This window comes from Pithys albifrons, chromosome 6, assembly GCF_047495875.1.
Source record: "Pithys albifrons albifrons isolate INPA30051 chromosome 6, PitAlb_v1, whole genome shotgun sequence".
NCBI lineage: Eukaryota > Metazoa > Chordata > Aves > Passeriformes > Thamnophilidae > Pithys > Pithys albifrons.
This window is the reverse complement of record NC_092463.1, coordinates 27,107,037-27,125,548: the sequence shown is the minus strand read 5'-3', so window position 1 is coordinate 27,125,548 and position 18,512 is coordinate 27,107,037. Positions and strand designations below refer to the sequence as shown.

At 35.6% G+C, this 18,512-nt stretch overlaps 1 protein-coding gene across 5 annotated transcripts in view; it reads left to right on the top strand.

Annotated features, from left to right (window-relative positions):
• Nucleotides 1-18,512, top strand: part of NPAS3 (neuronal PAS domain protein 3) — a 605,164-nt gene that overhangs the window by 412,515 nt on the left and 174,137 nt on the right. For 4 of the 5 annotated variants that reach the window (XM_071557954.1, XM_071557953.1, XM_071557957.1 and 1 more), the window contains one exon: nucleotides 9,483-9,572. The exons of the other annotated variant lie outside the window; for it this stretch is intronic. In XM_071557954.1, coding sequence (XP_071414055.1) covers nucleotides 9,483-9,572 — 90 coding nt within the window. The remainder of the gene's footprint in view (nucleotides 1-9,482; nucleotides 9,573-18,512) is intronic. 5 annotated transcript variants of the gene reach the window in all.

Sequence of the window (18,512 nt, the reverse complement as noted above, 5' to 3'; positions counted from 1 at the left end):
ACCTTTTCACATGGTTCCTGTGAATCTCATTTTAAAAGGAAAAAAAAATATATTGTTGCTTGAAACCTTGTGTTTCTGCTTCTAGACAAATCATAACCCATACTAGAAAGTAGGATTTTATTATGGAAATACAAACAGACCCTTAATTATCACAGCAGTCAGAGGTGCCACTATAATATATTAGCTTGTACGTTAAAAAGAATGTATACCTTTTTCATTGGAAGAGCTGCTCTGTGCTGTTGATATGCTTGTATTTATGCAGTGAGTGGTAAACAGCAAAATCCATACTTATCTTTACCTCCACAGGCATTAGAGGTGAGCTCATAGAAAAGAAAAAAAAAACAACTAGATAAAAAAGGAGAAAAGTAAGGAAGCAAGAGAAAAAGGGAGGGAAGGAGAAACACAGTATTTCCTCATACACTAGGATGAGATTAGAGTCCTGTTGATGGCAAAGCTGCTTGCTGTCTTCTCACCCGGTCTCATTTTCCAGCTGTGAAACAGAAGTGGAAGGTCAACATAACAATAGTGTTTGTAGTGACAAACAGGGTAGATTTCCTCAAATCACTCAGAACCAGACCTCCAGTTCCATCAGGATAATTGATTTTCACATAAATATGCATCTCCCACTTTTGTGTGCACTGTGCTTCTGGATTGAAGCACTGTAACTTCAAAACTTTTGCACAAAGTGTTGCAACCCAGCATAAAGATATCAACTTTACTGTGAAGAATGTAGAAGTAGTGGATAATTATTACAGGACAAGATTTTGAAATATTTTTATTATTAATGAAGTCTCCAGCTTGTTCCAGGAAGTTTGTCCCATGTAGTCACAGTACTTCCTGTGTTCCCTGCAGAGATAAGTTGAATGGGAACCAGAGCTCCTATGGATACCAGAAGAGCACGGCATAGTTTTCTAGAGATTTCCATCTTGTCTTTTATTGCATTTTGTGTCTTAAGACAGTATAAGCTTTTTGAGGATTTTTCAGTGATCAGGATATTTGAAAGGACTCTGTTCTGTGACATCTAATGTTGTAGAAATTCATGTCCAGCTTTACTGCTGCAAAGACTCTCAGAGGGTCTCATGTCCATTATAAATCTGTTCTCTTCAAACATGTAGGAGTTTCTTTAAGACCTCTGCCCTCTGTCAAAACTGGAAAAAATTAACCATGGATTTGAATGCTGTTAGTAGGACAGACAAACCAATGCATGCAGAGAAGAGGAAACAAATTTTAAAGTTGCAAGAACCAGTTCACAATCCAGACCTTGAAAGGTTATTGTTTTGTGGGCTTTTTTCCTTTTTTCTTTTGTTTCCAATGCCTCTATAAGCCTAACTGCTAGTAAGTAGCATGTTCTGATTCATGGCAGTCCAGATTCTACTTGTATTGAGGGTCACAAGATTAAGGAGTCAGGGTACAGTAAGAGTTCTGCAGGCTTTTATGTACTGGTCTTTGCTGGGAAAGCGAATGGCTGCTTTAATTTAGTCCAGCTGGATCCTAGAAGTCATCAGAGTGGACATATGTGGAACTCCCCCACACTCCCCTAGGTGGAGAAAGAACTGTTATAGTAAATGGATCTCCTGCATTAGTACAAGGATTAATGACAGCTGGAGGAAATCTCAGCTGATTAGTAACAGGTTCAGTCTTCTTTACATTGTAACATGCAATAAGAGGCTGAAGGTAAGAACATGAGGTGTTTTTGGGGTTGTTCTTAATGTTCTCTCTTCTTATTGCACCTATTTTCCATTTTCTAAAAAGTATTCTCAACACGTTCTTCTTTCAAGAGTATAGATCGGAATGGTATGCTACTCAAAAAACTCAACTAAATTTCTCATATTTAATTTATTTTGGTTGTCTGTATTGCCATCTAATAGATTGAATTTGCTAAACATAAGTCTCTCATCCTGTTCTTCCTTAAGCACTGCTTATGGAAGTATGTATGTAACTGTGTGATGCAGGTGAGAACACATGTACTGAGGTCTGGGCTAGAGATCCAATTCTAGCAAGCCAATTGTCAGGATCAATCACCAGAGCATCTGAGTGCCTATTGCGTGCAGGTGATATTTTAAGAGTGAAATTATATCACAAATTCTTCTTCATAATTTTTCACCTAGGTTTTTGGACAGGCATTTAGTTATCTTTATCTGTTTGTGGTCACAGAGTGTCAGATTTGCAGATTGACAGAAAAACTAACTGAACATGTAGATATATAATGAATGTAAGATCAATTTGAATTCAGCTTACATAAACTGATATATTCATACATTACATAAAAAGTCTTCAAACTTGCAGCTTGGGAAACAATAGCATTCACAACAATGCCTATTCTTCCCACAATCAGTTTTGCTTGTGTAGGTGCTTCTACTTGCACAGTATTCCAGTCAGATCATGTTCCCACAATCTCTGGTCCAAGGTTCAGGTCTGGGGACTCAAGCCCCCTCATTCTGCCAACTCTCAGTGTGTATCTTAGCTCCTGCTGCTGGGTCATCTTACTTTTTCACTTTTGGCACTTATTTGGTAAATGCTTTGCAAGTAGATATATGGTATGAAGTCCTTCACTGAGGGCAGCATTGCTCAGTGCACAAATGCATAAGTGACTGTAACATTTGTACCACCTAAGGGCAGAAACCACTTACATTCAAACCCTATGTATGCAAAGCAAAGCCAGTCCATAGATAGGCTTAATCCTGACCGAAAGTGATCACTTTCTCAGGGTAAGAGATACACAATGTCATCTCTGTATGTCAAGTCTCATCATAAATAGGTATTGTTGATTGTATTACATGGCACACAGTTAGTGGCATCACAATCTGCTGTCCAAACAGTCTGGAAACGGCACCAGGAATCCTACCTACATAAAGGAAGGTAGGAGCAGGCATCAGGAGCAGGCATCAGTAAGACTAAAGTTCAGTGCTTCAATACACAGTTTCCACAGGGTGGTTTGAGATTTTGCAGCAATATAGAATGGCCTTCCAGGAAAAAAAATATATTGCTGTCTACAAGGCAGAAATCCCTATAAGTAATTTATTGCTTTTGTACAGAAAAAATTGTCAAACTCTCAATCTCAGGTTTTTTTTTTGAACTCCCATCACTTAGCGGTTTGTAATCTTGCTGTGATTTCCAAGTTCACATTTGATACTTGTCAATCTATTATCAATGAATAAAACTGGGAGTACATCTTAAGAACCCAGCTACCACCTTTAAGCATTATTCTTGGCTCTGAACTTTTTTCTTCTACACTCTCCACTTTTGCAATGGTTCTGATCCAGAATAAAATATGTGTTTTTCTAATCAAGTAGTAAAACTGCCACTGCAAGTTTTTGCTGCTTTGGATACATAAACATATTTATTCTGTAAGTCTGTGAAAGATGCGTCAAGGGAATCAGTAAAGTTTACTCCTCTTCCTTCATTTCTTGGCTTTGAGCTATAAAAGCAGACCTTATTATTGACAAATTTACTTTTTGGCACTTCCTTGTTGTCATAAATTGCATCCTGACCACATGAGCAAAGGGCATGAAGAAGACAAATTAGAAAACTGGCATCAAAGTCTGTTCTAACCACATCCTTTGAGTTTGTCCCTTACCTCATCCTTTTTACTGTAGTTGTTTTGATGCCAAGTGCACATTCCTTTATTGTCAAATATATCATTAATTCACAAGGAGTCTATGGTCATGTAGTCATCTAACCGTTATGGTGAATTGTGACTGAAAAAATAGCAGTGCTATGAGAGTTGAAAACAGGGATTTCTGTGTGCTTGTTGTTGGGATTTTTGCTTGGTGGTAAAAAGCTTGTAGCCCAAGGAACACTGCAATAAGTCTTATGCCTTTATATGTTATTTGGATTTGTTTTGGGGTGGGGTTATTTTTGCTATTTTGATGGGGATTATTTTATTTTGGTTTTGGGGTTTTTTTTTTATTTGGTTGAGTTTTTGCAAGGGATTAAAAAGATGGAAGAGGAAGAATAAACCTTTTAGAGATTTGTGTAAGTCAGTAGATAATCAAACTTTTGTTGCTTATTTATTCAGGTATATCAAATACATCCCATGTAAAATCCTATTACGCAGCAAAATACTCCAGTTGTCTCATAGTACTTAATTGTGAAAGCCCAAGGTCAGATTTTTCCACCTAAGTAGTTATGCTTTTGTATGTTTGTTGGTCTTGCTGGAGGTTATTGCTCTGATATCTTAATAATGGGAGCAAAATAGAAAGGTACTAAGGCCAGATTTCTGGTAGCCATCGTTGATGCCTTTTATTTTATTTTAACGCTCCATTCAAGAATGGTTGCCCTGTTGAAACTTACTTTTTTGTTTCTTTCTTTACTAAATCCTGTTTTTTAAGTCATGTCGTAACACAGTAAATAAATAATTCAATTATATGTATATTATGAGGGACTGTTTTCTTTCATAAATGTCAATTGCATCCAATACTGCCTCTCTTTTAGAAAAAAAAGTAAAATATTTTTGCTGTTATTGAATGCTGTATGTCTAATTGGTGACAGGCTTTGTCCTCAAATTAATGCTCAGCTCCAGTTATAATATCATTATGTCATAACACTGAAAAATTCTAATTAAGATGATCTGTTTGCCTGAAAAAAGTGTAGTATATCAATTAATCTCTTTTATCAGGGGGAGTATTCCCTTCCCAAGCCCCTAACTTCTGATCAGAGTCTGAATGATGACAGAAACATCACAGATGCGTGCTGCATTGGACAAAGAACACATGCATGCATTTAAATCATGTATATCTTACTTTTTACTGATGTAATTGTGAAATATGTTCTTTTTGCATTCATAATTAGGGGGTGGAACAGATGGTGAAGGCTTAGTTTAAAATAATCTGTCATTAAAATAACCTAGCTTACTGGTAATTCTTCACTCTAACTGGAGTTTAGGTCAGGGTAACAGGGGTTTTTGCAGCATTGGAATACACTAGAAAGAGTTAGGGACTTCATCAATAGTATGAAATATGAGGATATTCTCCAGAAGGACACTGTAGTAAGACTCTAGTGAATTAAATTTGCCTGTAGTGGGAATATGCAAAAATGCCTGGGAAAAAATTCCTCTGACAAATATAAATCCATTTACTATGATGCATTATACATAAGTGCATATTCGGTCAAAGTGGTATGGTGGGTTTCATATCCTGAGAGGAAATAACCTCACTATGCTTCAAATACTATAAAAGGCACTTAGTATTTTGGGTTAAAAACCTGTGCTTTACATTTTTGTATTGTTCTCATGTCAGAGGATATAAATTATAATGATTTGCATTATTATTCAGAGGTGCCATAGCCAGTGACTTTTAAATCTGAGTCTCACTTCCCTTACGCCTACCACATTGACTTGCTGGTATGTGACAAAGGAAAACTTGTATCAGTCCTGTCTGGCGAGTTGAGAACAGTTTTCAGAAATAAAAAAATTGGCTCAATAAATCAGATACTTATGTGTCTTTAAAGCATTTATTTTAGTGTTCCCTCCAAGATATCGTTCTTTAACAGCTTTGAAGAGAGTATATAGATTTCAGCATGGTATTATGATAAATCTTCTTGAGGAGGGGCAAGCATTAACATTTGTGTTGGTTCTTTTTCATCTTTATCCAACCTTGGTTAATAATCAGAAAATTCTACATAGTGGGTAAGAAGATGTAATTAACCCTTTGACCCCAGAATCTTAATTGGTGCCTGTTGAAAACAGTGGGGCAGTTAAAAAAAATAAATTAAAAAGTAGCCTGTGGTGATTGAAACAGCATAATACATAATGGTTTTCTGAAATAAAAAGTACTATGGAGATTCAGCTTTAATCACATTTTGCATAAAACCAGTAAGTGTTGGTTTAAACAAGAAGTTGCCGATCTACCTTAAACTGGGTTGTGCTCAAAATTGGCATTTGGGGTCACCCTGACCCTTTCTCAGCTGCCACACTAGATGGGATAAGACTGGTTTTATGAAAGTCGACTTCATTATTAAAAAAAAAAAAAGAAGGAAAAAAAAGATAATTGAACTTGTGAGTAGTTTCCTAACAGAAAGAATATACAGTGTACAGTGGTATCACATACTCTTGTGGAGTATATAACATAACCTGTGTTATGCTGCCTTGCACCTCCTCTGAAGGCTGCTGCTCTCTTGGCATGCACAAAGGATGCACGCTTTATGAAAAATTGAAAAATTTCAACACGCATTACTTAAATAATAAATATTCATAAATAATACCTATGAATAACGAATGAGACAGTCCTTCAGAACTAATGTTTGACCTGTGAAAGGAACAACAACATTGTCACAAAAGTGGTCCATCTCAGCCCTTTTATACTGGTGGGAGGAACTACCTTGCATTGGAAGGTGGCTATTTCTCCTCCTATTTTTATTGTCATTTTTTTTTAGGTATTGGAACTTGATCTTAGTACTTGAGGCTTTTGTTCTAATGTCTCTGTGTTTTGAGCATGGAAGTAGTTAGGTGTCCATTAGCTGTACATTAGTGGCTTTTTCAAAATACAATTAAATAAACTTTCTGATTTTGCTCTATTGAAAAAAACTGAATTCAATCTCAGTAGTGGTACCCAAGCATAACTTCAGAGATGCAGGAAAAGAAACGGAGAAGAAATGACTAACCATGACTTATTAGTCTCAGTTGGCTTAATGAACAAATTTTATGGCACAGGAAGTGACCAATCCCATAAGAAACCAAAGGTGTGGGTATGCTGCATTGGCCCTGCCAGTCCATCAGTGGTGCCTCCTTAGTTACTCCTCTTGTAAAACTTGGAGGCAAAAGTAAGGAATAGTCTCCCAAAAAGAAAGAGAAGAAAAGCCTAAAGAACTGAAACTGTTTAATTGAAAGGAGAGAATCAGAGTCAATGGCATGGAAAAGTAGCAAGTGCTTAAGATGGCTAATACTTCTCGCTTCAACACTCTTCCCAGTTGCTGATGACTTTCAGACTTTAGCTATAGAGGTTGAAATTCATTTGTACAGCTACATCAACCAGAGATAGTTTTATTTCTGTCTATTTTTTTCCAGAAAAACTGTTTTCACCCAATTTCAAAACAGCACTGAGGGGAAACATTTCTGCCTAATACTATAAGCTTTCTTTAAACTTTTCTTTCATTAGGAAGTCTAACTTTCTAAATAAAATCATGTGTAAAAGAAGCTGAAAAGCTATCAGTGACTCAGAGAATTACTTTTTTCTTTTTTCTGTTCTTACAAAACTCTATCAAGATATACCAGATAATTACAGGTTAAATCAGTGTACTGAACAGACCCGATCATAGATACCCTCCAACTGCATGTGACTTTCTCAAGTCACAGAGCAAGGGTATCACATTAAAAGCCTGGCTATATAAAAAACTAAGAGGGAAATTAGTTTTATAGATACACAAATTACCTGTGAAACATCTTTCCTCAAGATATCATTGGGCCAAGAATTTTAAAAGAGTAAAAAAAAATAAAATTCTTAGGAAGATCAGGTATCGTAGTCGTGCCAACTGCTAACAAGAACAGGTTAGAAAGAAACCTCAGGTAGGCTTGTCATTGCCCATATGGATATTCCAAACTCTGTTCTGAAGACTCTATGTACATCCTGTCAGACCCAGGAAAAGTGACTGCTGCAGATAGGCTGTTAGTCTCATGCAGTTATGGCCATTTGTTGTTGCTCGCAGAGAATGTAGGTGGCCATGGAGTCAGTGTCACACTTCTCAGGTTTATCTCTAATTGGGGGTTAAACCAGTTCCCTCAAAGGAACATGGGACTGAGCATCAGGAGAATGTAAAGCAAGACCTTTAAAAATTTACTCTTCTGAGTAAAAGAAATTGTACATAGTGGGAGATCAGATGTGCAAAGGTTTTGATTGTCCTGATAGGAATCTAAGTTTGAACTTCACTGGTCCAAATTTTCCACCTGTTGGTGATGTTAAAAATTCAAGGAACTGATATTAATATTTGAAAAAAAATTATAATGATTCATAAGAGGTCATAAATGGCTTACATAATACAAATGTTTTTACATTAAGGAAATTTACAAAAAGATTTACATTTTTATTAATTCATAAATATAAATTAGTCTTTCTTTAAGGCAGTGTCTTTAGTGAGGGTTTGTTTTCCAATATGTGGTCTATTATTTTTAGAAAACTCAGATTTTTGAACTAATTCCACCACCTACTACATCAGAGAAGGGTGAACATTTTCCAAAGACAGCTTCTGACTAGCAGGCTGTTAGAAATTAATCAAGAGGCAGAAGGATAGAAAAATTAAAACACCTCAGAAATCACTGTTGTGTATTTGAAAAGGAGCGAGGTGATTACAAGACTTTTCAATCCTATATCTCCATCAATTTATGTGCTTTTTTCTTTTTCCTTCCAAAACCGGGTTGATCAATGCTCTAGGTATATTTTCATTTTACATGTACCTTTATCAAGAGGGAATGTTTGGGATGTGATTTTTGGGATTGTTTCTTGTTTCTCCCAACTTTTGGGCTGTTCGTATTTTCTGAGTTGTTTTAGCATTCCTAATTTCTGGAATTTTATGATTTTACTTTTGCAATAGTGTGTGTTTGCCAATAATCACTCCCATAAAAGGCAAAAAGGTAAAGGCACCAATAGTGTATGAAAGGAAGTTTCTTCCTAGTGAAGGTTTGCTCTTATTCAGAGAGGTGTGTTTCTGTCTTGATGTGCAGTGATTTACTCCGTGTGTCAGTTTAGAATATGGACCTTTGTTTATTAACTGCTTCAAAAGCTGTGCATTAATCACTGTAGTTGTATTTTGATTTTTCAGTTGCAATGGGAACCACATCCAAAGACTTGAACCTGTCAAAGTAAAATCTGATCTAGAGTTTTACACCAAAGGGATGAAATTCATAACATTTCTAGAGACCTAAGCTGTAAACATATTTGACAGTAATCTGCTGATTGGCTTTGTTTGTTGTCTCACAAAAGGAAAATGGGAGGGAGGGGGTGTGAGTGCATGTGCATGCACATGCGTGTATGTGTGTGTAATCCTCAAATAATTTACAAATTATTGAAGTCTTGTAGGGGTTTGAGTGATGGTAGCATTTTTATTTTTTCTTTTTCAGTTTTTGGAAGTGGAAATTGTCTGCTTTGATTCTGAAAGACAAGGGGCAATCTTTTTCTATACCCTTCAATTGGAAGGTTATTTGTTTTCCTTATTTCTCTTTTCTTGTAAAACAAAACAACAACAAAAAAAAATCCCAACATTTTATTTTTCAATATTTCTTGTGTCAAGCAAATGAGATAAATTTCATAGAGTGTATGGCAGATGTAAGCATGACAGTAAGTCCTTGAACTTAGTAATATACTCATATGGTGTTCATTAATATGTACACAGAATATAAAGGAATTGTCTTAAGGGTTCAAATTAAAACTACTCATATTAACCAGAATATTATTCTCAATTTACTCTATGATTCCTTTTTTTGAACCTATTTCTATCTGGAATTTGGAATTTTTTATTAATCTATTCACTTTTCTTTTCCCTTTACTCTGTAGTCCCTGGATGGATTTGTATTTGCACTAAATCAAGAAGGAAAATTTTTGTACATTTCAGAAACTGTCTCCATCTATTTAGGCCTGTCCCAAGTAAGTACATGCTTTCAATTCTAGAACATAACTGTGTATGATGCATTCTTCTATTTATCATTCCTAAGGGAAAAATAATTTTGTTTCTGTATTTTGCATGGATTATTGAATTAAGTTGTTTAAAGTTGCATCTTGTTCATCCTGAGATGGAATTGAAAAATCTATCAGTACTGGATGTTGAGAAGTGTCTGAAAACTTTTTGCCACAAGGTATCATTATTAATTTATTGAGAACAAATGAAGTTTCTTTTCTCAGTTGTTTTGAACCTTAAACCTCCATACCTGATAGGAAAGGGACACTCTAATAGTACTTCCCTTGTGTCCTATTACTGGATGTTTATGGAGTACCCTGCATTATCCAGGGAGCTGACACAATGACAGGGAGTCATTTGGAGTCAAGAAATGCTGAAAGAGACCATTAAAATGTCTTGCAGGGAGGGTTCCAACAAGGACACAATTTGATGCTTTCACAAAGGCTCACTAATATGAAGGGATGAATTTATACAATAATTTTTGAGTTTGGGTTTTATTTTGGGGGTTTTTGTGGTCTTTTTTTTTCCCCATTTAATTGCTCGCAACTGTTTTTCAAATATTGAAAGGCAGGACAGAAGTGGGGCCAAAGTTTGTTGTTAATGCCTGTTCCTAATCCTACAGCATTCAGAAATGTTTAGGCAGATAGCTTCTTTCTGCTTGCACTTAGAAATGCAGCAGAAAGATTTTGCATGATGATTTTTGGAGTAGGATAATCTACTTCTATTGCAGTCACTCTAAGGAGAAAAAGACAAACTGAAATAGTATTTATTTCGATTCCTTTAAATTGGGACCCATACTGATATGAGGAAGCACCTATTAGCACAAGCTACTGTCAGTTTTGCTGCACTCCACAAAGAATGAAATGGGAAAATTTAACATGTGGTGCAAAAAAAAAAGACTAATTTTAAATATTATCTGGTGAGAATCCAAGTAGAGTTTCATTAATTCCTCATAGAACATGCAAGCAATTGGCTGTAGTAAGTTGAGTAATTGTTATTTTGTGCTGGCTTTGGCAAACCCAGTGATGAAAATGGAAACAAGAGCTGTTTCTAACTCATATCAGTATTCTTGTCTCTCATTAAAGTCCCTCGTTTTGTAATAGACTTTAATCCCTGACTTAATCTGTTTGGGAGTTAGTATCAGGAATCCCACATTTTGAAATCAGTGCACCACCATGTTGATAATACAGTAAAGAATTGGAACTTTAATGTTTATTATTGTCTTATGCTCATATTAATCTGTTTTATGCATAGTATCCAACAAAGTTTAATAAGCCAGTAAAGAAGGATGGATAATTAGTTTAAGCAGGTAAATGCTAATTAGGAAACTCCTGAAAGGCATTCATTATACACTAGCTTAAAACAAATTTTACAGCCCTGGTTAGTGGTGTAATCCAAATTCTGTCAAGGCAACTGCATTTTCTGTAATTGAGATGTGTATGTTTGCTTTGCATAACAGATGGCTCTGTATGCTTAGACTGATAGCTAGGAAAATAATAATTGCATTATTCTGGCCAAAAGAATATTAGCTCTTGGGTTTTGGCCATTTCAGTCAGTCCTCCTGCCAGCACAGCATATGCACATATATGGATTGGATTTTCAAGGAAATTGATGCATCTGGAATAGTGCAGCCATCTGAAATATCATCTGTTCAAGAAAAATTTGGCTTTAACCCTATGCAAGTCTCTTGTTAAAAGCATTTTCTGCCACTGTATTTTAACTATGGAAGTTGGTAAAGCTTTCCTTACTCTGAACTCTCATCATGTTGTTAAGACTTCGCACTTAATCTTTATCCACATACACATTTCAGGAAAAGGTTCAGATAAATAAATTAATGTTATTTGCATGTTAGATTGTGTGATATATCAGGGCAAACATTTCCATGTGTTCACCATTGAAAGTACTGATGAAAAAACTACCAAAAATCAGAACCAGGACTATGGATTTTTATACAATAATAAATGCAATCTACTGAGATCTACTAAAATATCTGAGATTTTTGCTGTTCTTCTGTCTTTTTGGAGACATTTTATACTTCTCAGACCTCCCATATTTATATATTTAATATGTTATTCTCTTGCTGTAACATTTTATAGCTAGTCTCTTTTATAGCAAGGTCAAAAGACATGCTGTAGCAACTTGTTACTAAATTACAAATCAAAGCTTATTTGTTACAAAACACATCAGCACAAACTATACGTGGAAAGGCTACTGTTTGCACTCCAAAATCTTAAAATACTTGTAAATTCTGAGTTTCTGGGTTGGCGCTATGTGATACACATGGCGTTGCATTTTTTGCACTGCAGCTAAACTTTGATATGACTCTATCCTGATACTCACAAACTACACATGTGTAGAGAACTTCTAGGCAGGTTTCAACTTAAAATCTGCAAGTATATTATAAGCATTTTTATTTGAAACATCTTCATCAAGTGCTGACTCTGGAGTCTCACTTTCTAGTCAAATGTCTTCTCTAAGGCTTCATTCTGGTTTAGTTCAGCTTTTTCTTTTATTTTTGGTTTTTGGTGGTGGTGTTTTGGGTTTGTTTTTAAATTAGTATTCATGGAAATAATGTACAATATATTTTGTACTTGTAAGGGAAAATCTTATGTCTATTAGCTAAAAGAAAACAGTCCTCATACTGAATCTCAGCAGGTGAAAAGAGTTTTTTAACAGAACCCATTTTTTCTCTTTTCTGAACACTTAGAGCCAGTGGTGCAAAACAAATGGATGCTGATGTTCTATGATAGCTCCAGGACTAATAGTAAAGAAATCTGATAAAACAATATCTTGGAAGGCAGTCTGGCAATGATGATAATAAAGTTACCCCTGGCAAAACTAACAGTATATTTGCATAGTAAACAAAAATTACAATAAATACTCTTTTGGCATTACAGTGAGTATACCTTGCATGTAGATATTCATAAATATATATATTATGAACAGTTATTTAAGCTAATGTTAACCAAAAAATTTAAGTTAGTTTGGCAGATGTGTATTTTAGACCACATTGTGGAATTGGAATCAGAGCAATTTCAGAGAACAGAGATACATTTCCAAGTAAAGGGAAAGACAGAGTTAACTGAAAATAATAAGTGAGAAAAGGTGAAGAATCAAAGCAATAGAAATGGATCAAAAAATCTCCCAGTTATACCATCAGTCTGTAGAAATTTTCATAGTTCGGTTATACTTGAGGCAATCTGAAATAATTGAACATACTTTCCACTTCTTTCAGAAATGTAGTATTTGTTGATAGACCCTGGCATGTCTAGAAATGTGCAATATAGCCAGGATTTCTTCCCTGGATTGTACTACATGACCTGTGATAGTGTAGCTTTCCCGTTTGTCAATATAAACATCTCTTCACACTACATCTCTGCAGTGATGGAAAACTGTTCTTTATATATATCAGATCTAGACGTTTTCCAAGTCAGTAGGTAACTTTTGATATCAGAGTAACAGCCATCTTTGGAATAATCAGGTCCTGATTTCCTTTCAGAAATGGGATCAGATTTCAAAAGAAAATGGCTCAAAAGAGTCACCATATCTGCACATTGAAGAGGCATTCAAATGACTTCTTCCAGAACTTAGAAGTCATTATCAGTTCTTACCTAAGGGATTTTAATTCTTTTGATAAATCTCTGTGTTTGAGGCCTAGGCCAAAAATATGCTGAAATGTAAATAGCAACAAAAAGGGGAAAAAATCTATCCAGAACCAGATAGAATAAAAGTTGGTTATCCAGAAGGGAAAAACTTGTCAGACATATGATATTTCAGGGTCAATCGAAAATATTATATATTGATAATCTGGCTGGGATACTTTTACTTTCAGGAAACAAGTTCTTAATTACCTCTACCAACAGTTCTACTCCAGAAAGATAGAATGTATTATATCCCCTTTGTGAGGTCCACACCTTAAAGTAAAACGTTGCTTACTTGTCCGGGCCATAGAACAGGTTTGCAAATTGGCATGTTGAAAAGAGACCTCACTAAAAAGGAACAGTGCAGCTGCTGGCATAATAGGAGACAGATAATAGAGATGAATAGGGAAGAAAAAAGAATAAATTGTTGAAAATTTATCCTTTTTAAAACAAAGCAGGCTAAACCAACAGGTATATTATATGTGTACTGTGTACTCCATTACTAGTAGCATAACCTATCTCCTTATTTTAGCTTTCTGTGCATTTGTTCTATGAAATGGCAAATAAAATTATAGCTACAGCACACAAGTACAAGGTCAAATAAATGACAGTACTCATTCTATTTGTGAAGCTATTCTGAAAAGGAACCATGGTGCCAAATGTGGTTTATTTGAATAATAAAGAAGAATTAGATTCCCCTGATAACTTGGCTGAGGGCCAATAAATCACTGGAGGTTAAGAATGCTTTGCAACTGCCGTGTATTTCTTTTGTACGAAGCACAGACCTCAACTACTATGCACTACCTGTTTTTCAATGCAAATCAAGTTGAAGTTAGTAGATGGTTAAAGAATTGCTGTTGTGCTCTGTTTGCTTAAAAAAACAATATAAAGCAATCTTGACACATTCATTCTGTAATTCTACCTTATTTTCCTCCTATACTATTATAGAAATATAATAAAACAAAACATCATAATTATTTTATTATTGTTGTAGTAATAATAATAATAATAATAATAATAATAATAATAATTCTTCCAAGGCAGGGGGAACCAAAAGCCAGGAACTTCACAGGAAAACTGCAATATTTTGGAGCAAATCTAGGCAATAACAAATGAAGAAAATAACTTGTTTGCTTTTTTTTCTTTCTTTCTTGTGGTGTTGTCATTGTTTTGGAGTTTGGAATGTAAGTACTTCTATATAAAATGAGCATTTGTTCTCATTGGTAAATTGAGGCACTAGCATTGATAACTTTGGTGTAGGTTTTTTTCCCCTTTAAAAGTAGCAAATAAAAGCCTGGGAAATTCTGTGTTGGTCATGTGGGGTTTTAAAAATTTTTTCCTTAACATTCAGTGTAAGAAAATTAATTTACTCGTGTCTTTTATACTGAAAGAAGTGAGCAAGGGAGGAGCTCTATTGAAATAGAGCAGCTCTGAGGATTTTGAGAGCAGTAAAAAAATATAAGTATCAAAATAATTCAGAAACAGTACAAGGCACAGTGGCACATTATCAATTTACAACATTTAAATTGATAAATGCTTGGTGGTGAAGGCCTACAAGGGCACTTTGAAAAGCAAATAGCGACCTGCTGAAGAAATTGATTTTTTCCCCCCCGAAAATGACTGCATGATGCATCATTTGACTGCATGCTGTCCAAGTGCTTGACAGAGATAATCTCAGCAATCCCACGGGTGACCTTATCGTTCTCACCAGGGCAACTTTGTCTAGGTTCTGACTTTGTGCATGTCAAGGTTTCTTCAGGCAGGATCCTTAGGGGAAAAAAGTTCCTCTGTTCGATCCAGATATTGAACCACTCTTGAAGGCACTCCCCCACCCCCAAAAAGGCAAGCTTGTTTCTTTTCTTCATAATTATGAATGAACTGAACAAGAGAAAATATCTATAGACACAGTATCTTTGCTGAAGCCATTATTGCCTTTTCAGTGTAGTTTAGCTTAGCTCTTAAAGGAGAAAGGATACCTGCCATTAGAGGTTATCAGACACAGCTGAAAGACTCCAAACATATGGCACTCTTCTGCATAACAGAAATATCCCACCCGCTTTCTTTCTCACAGTCAGTTTGCAGCTTTATTTTTCTCAGGAGAAGATTTTGCCATTGTCATAGTATATTCATATCAGTGCCTAATATTTTTTTTTCTTTTTGCTAGGGTTTGTTTAGTTTTTTTTAATCCCTATCCCAAGAACCCAAGAACTTTTAAGACAGCTCAAGTGCAAATGGCAAGCTGACAAAAGTCCTGAACAACATTAATATGCATAATTTTGCATAGGTAGTCTATAACAATCTTCACTGTATGGTCATGAAGTAACCCAAAACACTTAACCTGTTTTATCTAGTTACTACAAAACTGGTTTTGCCTTGCACACAGGAATATATTGCCCAAACTGTGAAGACTAAAGGCACTTAAAGATTTGCAGGATTTTTTGAAAGTACCTCATGTTATGAACAAATTATTTTTTCTGTACAGTTAATAATTGTTAATTATCATTACTGACTAGGAATCTGTTGAAAGCAGCAAATGTTATGCTCTGTTTGGTACCCCAAAGCTGCATTACCCACTGCCTTTGACACCCACAGTTCACAATATTCAACCTCTTTTACCTCCTTCTTTCATCCACAACATTAATTCTGAGTGAACAAGACGTGCTTCCTTGCTTTTGACAAGATTTGCTGCAGTCTCATGCGACAAAAACCCAACACTCATTCCAGATTCAGAAAGTAGGATTTATAACAGCATTTTAATTTAATGTTGGATGTCGAACATATAAAGAGATCACAGTAGTACTAGAGCTGAAAATTGATGCCTTTTTTATTAGTGTCCTCTCAGAAGTGGGTGAGCCGCTGTTTGTGCAATGGAGCACAGAGCACCACAGTCAGATGAATGAGGATATGCTATCTGCAAGGAATCATATTTCAAACCCCTGTCTGCTTCTATTGATGTGCTCAGAGTTGAAAGGTTATGCTAGTAAATGCCATCAGAATTTTCAGCATTAGAAATCTGTGGAATAATCCGCTGACTGGCACTTTGTAGTCAGTCCAAATGCAATATACGGTGAAGCTTTAATAATTTATTTTTTTTTAGTAAAATTAACTTACTGTCACTGATCACATGGCTTTGCTTATCCTCCTGAAGTGTGTTTAAATACTGCCAAGAGTATTGTCTTATAGGCTCCACTGAATATAGCTCTCTGCTGAGTTAACTAAAGGAATCCAGAATGTCATTTTACATGAGAGTCGTGTTTCCCTTATTTATTCTTTTGAACATATTTTACCAGCCATTGAGTCTGAAACACTGAAAGCCCTTACGTGGAAAGGATTCACTGGTTAAAATGAATCACATGGATTCTCCATGCAATAAAACATAGCCTCATTGGTTTAACACTTGAAGGCTGAAGACTTTTCAAGTCACATAATAATTTCTAGCGTTTGCTGTTAAAAAAAAAATCAGTAAGGTATTTTCATTGCAGTTGTTAACTCTTTCAACTACCGAATAAGACTGAAAACATTGGCAATCAGACCATTTGCTTTCTGATGGAGGCATTGTTTTCTGATTATGTTTGGGGGGAAAGGTGAAGCCAATTTTGGTATTTTATGTTTCTCTCTCCTACTAAAGCAAAGACAAGAAGTTTTCCAAAATTAACATTCGTATTATCCAAATTAGCTACAGAGTAGTTTGATATCTTTTTTGTATTGCATTGTTACATATTTGTGTGGAAGCTGGAGAATCTTCTCTATATAGTTACCTAGTAAAACAAAGACTTGTGGAATAATTGAGGAAAAAGACCAGATACTGGTGGGAAGCATAAAAAAATTGTCATAAAGATGTTTTACATGCTATCCTTGCACATTTGAGATGAGGAGAAAAAAAAAACTTAAAAATGAGTGAATATTTTACTTTTTAAGAGTAAAGTCAAAAAATCATTCAGCTGGTGAGTGAACAAAATTTCATTTCTAAAAATAAATATTATATTAATAGGTTTTGATTAATAGGAAGAAAATATGCCCTTCAATGCTTATAAGATGCACTGATTATAAACTTTGATACTCTTTTACATCTGTTCTTCAGTCAGGGGAAGTGAAAATTATGACTTAAAAATTTTCTAATGTATTAAATGGTTCAAGATTTGTAACATTGAAGCAGTATGGGTTCACTTGACAGAACTCCCATCCCAAGTACTTTTAGCAAGGGTGGATCAATCCACAGAAACTCAAGGATTGGCTTAAGGTTATTAAATAAATGAAACAATGCTTATAGGTATTAAAAATGAAGTCACTGAATGCATCTTGGCTAAAAATAGTGCTGCAAAAATGAAATTAAAAAACCCAACCAATTCAATGATATCTTCAGCAGAAATCCTCACTGACAGTTCTACCAGTCCAAGAGGTTGCATATGAAAGCACAAGATCAGGAAAAAGCAGCTCAGCGAAAGGATAGGCAATACATCTTAATCTGCTTTTACCAGCATCATGTATTATTACAGCCTTGGTCAGAGCTGTATTTGCTCTGTTTTCAGTCAGTTAACAGAGTAACACTAACCTAGGAAGCAAGTTTTGGTAAGAGAACAGAAGCATTCCAAGTTCTGTGGAGAATGTCTTCACTGCAGATGGGATCTAGCCAAGAGAACCTCTTAAGCCAAAGGTTAATGGTTCTTAATCCCCAAGGTTTGTAGTGGAAATTTAAGACAATTGTGTCCATGTGCTATTGCTCTTCCAGTGCAAATCTATATTCTTTTGTCACTTCCTGTCCTCTTCAGCATTCAAATAGACCTGTGCTGTTTAAGCGTTTTAACCCCATGTTTCCCTGTATTTCCTTCTGACATTTAAACCTGGATGCCATCCAAGACATCCTCTGCCCACGTTTCCAGTTGCACATCTACTGACAGCAGCTTCCTGGTTAAGTTACAGTGTGAAGTAGAATGTACCCAGGTTGCTTTCTGCATCTGGTGGACAGGGAAAAAGAGCATCAGAACACTTGTCACGCTTGCTGTGAACCCATACTTTATCTCACTTGCTCAGCTGAGTTCCTCGATAGTATTCACATTAAAAGTTCTTTCTGCTGTTTGCTCATGTCTTTGGAACTGCCTGCATTATTATTACCGAGTAACTGAGCTCCACGTGGAACCTATTTACTTTTTGTTCTCATGGCAATCCCACAGAAGGGCCCTCTGGAGATGAATCCCCAGAAGAGGCAGTTCAAAGCCCTGTTACAAACTATGCCATCAAGATCTACCATCAGGACCCATCCCAGCACAC